This window comes from Tasmannia lanceolata, unplaced genomic scaffold, assembly GCF_043159265.1.
Source record: "Tasmannia lanceolata isolate RefF3 unplaced genomic scaffold, GAP_Taslan_0.1 ptg000037l, whole genome shotgun sequence".
In the NCBI taxonomy this organism is placed as follows: domain Eukaryota; kingdom Viridiplantae; phylum Streptophyta; class Magnoliopsida; order Canellales; family Winteraceae; genus Tasmannia; species Tasmannia lanceolata.
In genome coordinates, this window is record NW_027518714.1 from 16,179,160 (window position 1) to 16,185,715 (window position 6,556).

At 39.3% G+C, this 6,556-nt stretch overlaps 1 protein-coding gene across 1 annotated transcript; it reads right to left on the minus strand.

Annotated features, from left to right (window-relative positions):
* Positions 1 to 4,420: 4,420 nt before the first annotated feature.
* Positions 4,421 to 5,395, minus strand: LOC143861270 (uncharacterized). Its single transcript, XM_077372212.1, has 2 exons — positions 5,075 to 5,395; positions 4,421 to 4,990 (listed from the first exon to the last, which is right to left on the minus strand). Exons 1-2 carry the CDS (start codon positions 5,393 to 5,395, stop codon positions 4,421 to 4,423), a joined length of 891 nt encoding a protein of 296 aa, XP_077228327.1.
* Positions 5,396 to 6,556: the final 1,161 nt, after the last annotated feature.

The window sequence follows — 6,556 nt, forward strand, 5'->3', positions numbered from 1 at the left end:
AAGAATCTTCTAGCTTGAAATTTTGCAAATAGAGTCATCAAGTTTAAGCAAATTTTGCAATTCAGGTCATGCTTTCAATTTATGACCAAAATACCCTTTGCATATTTTGTTTGACTCATTGAAAAAGACCAAAATGTCCATATATATGTGTGAAAAGACAAAAAATTACGTTGTAAAAAGAACAAGGACATTTGGTCAAAAGGTACCACAAAATATATGAAATAGTGAGATAGACCCCTTCAATTTCAAACTTGTGAAAGGGTACCATTTTGCTTTTTTTGACAAGACTTTTTACCGAAATACCCTTCACCCTCAAAATATACACGTTAAGCCATAAAAACAGGGAGAAAAAAGTGTTGCTTTCTTTTTCACACCTGGAAAATGGGGTGACCAAGAGATGAAATTGGGGTATCACACCTGGAAAATTTTGGGTTGATGTTTGTTGGGCCTGGGTTACCATCACAAGGAAAATGAGGGTACTACATATGAAAATGGGGTGACCAAAAGATGAAATGAGGGTATCACACCTGGAAAATTTTGGGTTGATGTCTGTTGGGCTTGTAAGGGGTTACCAGCACAAGAAAAATGGGGGTACCACATATGAAAATTGGGTGACCAAAAGATGAAATAGGGGTATCACACCTAGAAGATTTTTGGTTGATGTCTGTCTGGCCTGGAAGGGGTTACTAGCACAATGAAAATGGGGGTACCACATGTGAAAATGGGGTGACCAATAGAAGAAATGGGGGTATCATACCTGAAAAATTTTGGGTTGATATCTGTTAGGCCTGGAAGGGGTTACCAGCAGAAGGAAAATGAGGGTATCACATATGAAATGGGGTGACCAAAAGATGAAATTAGGGTATCACACCTGGAAAATTTTGGGTTGATGTCTATTGGGCATGGAAGGGGTTACCAGCACAAGGAAAATGGGGTACCACATATGAAAATGGGGTGACCAAGAGATGAAATGGGAGTATCACACTTGGAAAATTTTGGGTTGACGTCTGTTGGGACTGGAAGGGGTTACCAGCACAATAAAAATTGGGGTACCACATATGAAAATGGGGTGACCAATAGATGAAATGGGGGTATCACACCTGAAAAATTTTGGGAAAATTTTGAGCTTTTATATCCTTTCATGGCTACAGTTTAAAGATAATTGGTAGGAAAAACTCCATTTGGCCTATTGATATTTTGATTGCAGGTAGAAGAAATTTCATAAATGTTTGAAATTTGAGTGCATTGACTCCGAATTTATTTTATGCTTGTGAATTTGTAATCATGACTGTTTCATCAATTCCAACAGTTTCTGTATTCATCTTCTGTCATTAATGGAAGTGTAGACTTAATGTCATCCTCCAGGTCCTAGAATCACAAAAAATTGGTTCAACATTATGTTGATGTTATTGACATTACAACTTTGGGTTTATACTCTTTTCTTGCTATAGGTTTATACTCTTTTCCATCTTTTTTTGTTTAGATGCTGAAGCTTTTGTGGTGGTTCTTTTCAGCAAAAATTAGCAGTTGTAACTATTGTTGAAGATCCAGGAGTTAAATATGTTGGTTCTAAATAGGGGCGGGGCCAAGAATTTGCACAAGGAGGGCATACAATGATTGTTATAATAATAAATCAGAACCAATAACACCCCCCCACACGCGCGCACACTCACGAGATATCATTTCCATTGGATGATCTGATCCCTTCAATCTATAGAGGAACTGTATATTATGGAAACCTATATAGATTGGAGGGTTGAGATCATCCTATGGAAGTAATTTTTGGGGCACAACCGATTTACATTGTCGCCCATCAAATGGACGGCTTTGATTATTTATGGTCTAGGCCATGCATTCCTTTTTGGCAAAATATTGAACTGTAGGGACTTGTACCATGTAAAATCTCAATGGATCCAATGGTCAGGAAAAAAGAATATTTATTTGTTTTAACTCTTCAGTTGCAAGCAATTGATCCAATGGTTAGGACTGGTCATAAAGATTTCTGGGGTATTGCAATCTATAATGGGGGTAGAGAAACAAATCTCGGAAGTCAAATACATGAAAACCATAATTCATGTGGAAAATGATTTTGGATTGGATGTCAGAAAGTGAATTCCAAGAGTATGAAAACAACAATAAGATCTTCATGTACCTTTAGGCCATGTTTGGATACCTCATTTGGATTTGGATTTGGATTTGAGTTTTGGATACAAAATACGAAAATTTTCCAGGTGTGATACCCCCATTTCATCTCTTGGTCACCCCATTTTCATATGTGGTACCTCCATTTTCTTTGTGCTGGTAACGCCTTCCAGGTCCAACAGACATCAACCCAAAATTTTCCAGGTGTGATACCCCCATTTCATCTCTTGGTCACCCCATTTTCCAGGTGTGAAAAAGAAAACAACACTTTTTTCTCCCTGTTTTTATGGCTTAACGTGTATATTTTGAGGGTGAAGGGTATTTCGGTAAAAATCCTTGTCAGGAAAAGCAAAATGGTACCCTTTCACAAGTTTGAAATTGAAGGGGTACATCTCACTATTTCAGATATTTTGTGGTACCTTTTGACCAAATGTCCAAAGAACAAAATACCATGACAATCAACGATAAGTTTTGAATCAAGGGCGAATATCTATATATACTAGCTTTCTTGTGCATGGTGTAAAAAATGGGCCCAACCCATCAAACACATGGCGTGTAAAATTTTTGGCCCCACCATACACATGGGCTCTGGTGGAGTCGTGGAGATTGTGAGGCACCCTACCTGATGCATGTGTTTGAATTGAGTTGGTGGGACCCATCCTATCAAAGCATATCATTGAGCATCACTAGTATTTTGGTCTTTTACATGGTAGCTTTCATCTTCTCACATGTATAAGGACATTATGGTCTTTTGTGAGTCAAAAAAAAAAAAAAAAAACCTACCTTGTTTTTTTTTGTCACAAATTGATGGCATGACCTGATTTGAAAATTTCTTTCAAATGTGATTACTCTATTTGCAAATTGTCAAACTAGAAGAATGTCTCTTGCAAATAGAGCAAGTAGAGGACTTCTTGTGCAGAAAACCCCAAAAGGGGAGCCGAAGGTGGGGGTATATATCATGGGAAATGATTTCACCCCAACCATGTTCTTATAATTGCACTAACCCATCTTGTTGTTTATTATTTTGATGCTGCTTGGATTTGTGTGTGAGTGCGGATGGTCCGGTCCTAATACGTTGATTCTGCCTTCTATTTGACTTGGACGGCAAAAAGGTTGGCTTCACCTGTGACCTGCACTCACATACAAAAGGTGAACTCCCGACACTCAAGTTTGACCCAGGCACTAGTAAAGGAGAGCTCCACGGAGGAGATTAGAGAAATCGCCGTGAACTGAGGGCGGATATGTGCACCTGATTAGGTGTTTACTAGAGGGAATGAGCCTGGTTAATTTGGGTGCATGGTGTATATGATAATTGCCGGGCCTCTCTCTTTTCAATTGAGCTGTTCCTCTTAATATGGAGGTTACAAATTCTTAGGTGCGATGTGACAGTGACATGGCAAGAGAGTAGGAGACCATCCCATGTTTCCAGGTTTTAGGATAGATTTCTAAAACCTAGATTTCTTACTTAAAATCCAAGATTCTAAAATCTGCGTATCATTTTTCTTTTATCTTTTCTTCTTCTTCTTCTTCTTCTTCTTCTTCTTTTTTTTAAATTATTTTTGGGTTACCTCGAGGTTGTGTGACTTTGTGTCACGCTTTTGGTCCCACCTTTATGCTCTGTTCTCTCGTCGGGAAAGGAAAAGGAAAGGAAAGGGAAGTGAAGGGAAGTAAACTGATGTGGCAGAAAGGAAAGTGAAGGAAAAGAAACCTGACAGAAACTTGTCAGATGAGCGTTTCGTTGCACAGAAACCTGACAGAAACCTGACAGAAACTAACAGAAACTACAGAAATATGCGTTTCGTTGCAGGGAAACTCAATAGAAACCTGTTAAATAGAAACTGTGACAAACTGATATGCAGAATGATGCCAACATAGAATCTAGTCTAAAATAAGTGGGTCTAACCCTCTGAAGTCAATCAAAATAAGAAAACCATGACAAACAGAAGTTGAACAATAACAATGCCAATCAAATTATCACAAATATAGAGCTGCCAAGATATAAATCAGGCAACCAACATAGACTTGACAAAAAATTGTCACAAATATAGAGTTGCCAAGAAGAAGCAGACCGTAATATCGCATAACAAAAAGACCAAGCCAAGTCCTTACATCTATAAGTCCAAGTCAACTAACAAAAATAGTACATAAACATGTTCACAAAAAAAAAACAGACAAGCCAACCAAAAAAAAGATCATGTCCAAATGAAGTCCACATCCAGAACCATCCAACAACCACATGTTTATGTACGTCCACATCCATATCCACATCCACAATCACTCAGAATTCAAGGTTTTCCATCTTCCTCCATATGTAGCGCTCCCTCCTTTCTACTGTGTACTTCATAAAAGCACGAACCTCCGTAGGGTTACGGTTGAGGTACTCATAAGCCCTCTCCAAGATATCCTTCTCGAATCCTTCTAACCCAAACACGCCATCATGAAGCTCGTCATTGTCAAAAGGTTCCTTCGATAGATCCTTGATTGCATCTGCAACCTTCTCCAAAGTTGAAGTAAACCCTTCCATCAAATTCATATATTTGGCTGCACTACGCTTCGTCCCCCTCTGACCTTCATCGCTTTTTGCAAAATCTCTAACCGGAGATGAAGTTCTAGGCCCAGGTCCCCTACTGCTCTCACCTACCATAGGAGACTCTGGAATTGTTTCAGTCTCAGGGGTATCGTCAATCCCCAAGTCATCTATATGCGGAGCTAAACTCTGCACCTCCTGACTAGGGGCAACGCCATCCCTACTCCAGCCACCCGTGGCATAGTCTTCGCCAAAAATGTGACGAAAATCATCTATCAAAACATGTTTCTCTGAAAAATATTTCTTATGTTCAAGGTGAACCTACAGGAAATTTGGAAAAATAGTTATAAATATTACGAGCCAGAGTAATTAACAAATGAAACAAAGATGTCACTTTCTACTAACAGCGACCCAAGCATTGTAGACATCTTCCGTCACTTCGATCTTCTTATTGACGTCATCCCAGCCAAATCCGCTTGTGTTTATTATAGTGTTGATGGCAACGAATTTCTTTTTTAGGGTCTTGACTCGATTTTTGATATGCTCTTTCGTCATATCTTTCCCATATCGATTATTCATTGCTCTGCTTGCCGCCGTGTATGCGACATCTTTAAAGCCATTGGGTATCTTGTGCCCTTCCGATACTTGTTCCAATAACGCATCCACCAACACCTTATCCATCTCAGTATTCCAGTAATGGTTCCTACCCACGCGACTTGCAGCCATCCTATATGAATTGAAACAATAACGAGAAACTCATGAGACCATACAATAACGAGAAACTCTTGAGACCATACATAAAACTCATGAGACCATACAATAACGAGAAACTCATAAGACCATACATAAAACTCATGACCATACAATAACGAGAAACTCATGAGACCATACATAAAACTCATGAGACCATAGAATACGAGTTTATTGTTTTTTAAAAACAAGCTACAAACAAGCCATAAAAAAAAAGAAAAAGACGATACATAAATCAACGTTGAAAGTCATTCCACATATTCGTGGTCAATTCATTTCTAATCCTAGTCCCCTCTCGTGCATCATCGGCCCTACTAAGTGGAACATATGGGACATGCTCTTCTTCCTCAGGCGGGACCACTGCTCGTAACTCTAGATCTACGTCATCAAGAAGATCATCATCCACCATCTCCCTCCGAATGAAATTGTGGACACAACAACAAGCTAGAACAATATCAATCTGTTTTTCGTATGGGTACATCGGTTCCTCTTTTAAAATTCTAAAGCGCTTCTTGAGGACGCTGAATGCACGTTCCACTACATTCCGGAGCGATGAATGTCTGTGATTAAAGAGTTCCTCTGGCGTTCGTGGTCTTCGACCCCTGATTTCATTTAAATGATACGCTATGCCTCGGTGCGGTGTTATAAAACTACGAAGTAAAGGATAGCCACCATCGCCGAGATAAAACTTCCCTACAACGAAGAAAGTATTGTCTCATTATCGCCATTGTCTATTCATAACCAACATAAAAAGTAGAAGGAAAGGTAAAGGATACCTGGAAGGCAAGGAAGCCCATTAGGTCGTGATGTTGCATTTCCTAATATCCTTGAGTCGGATGCCGATCCTTCCCACCCAGCCAAAATGTAATTGAACTTTAAATCGAAGTCACAAACTGCCAACACATTTTGAGAAGGATAACCTTTTCGATTAATAAACCGACGCTTATATTCGGCTCTCACTTTAGCAGGAATATGAGTTCCGTCTATTGCACCAATGCAATCCTAGGATAGAAAGGTTAAAATATATCAGTCGGTCTCTTGAAATAAGGCCAGAATCTTAGTATTTGAGGTTACCTTGAAATAAGGCCAGAATCTTGGATTAGTGCGAATGACTTCTGGTATCTCACTCGTCGGAGG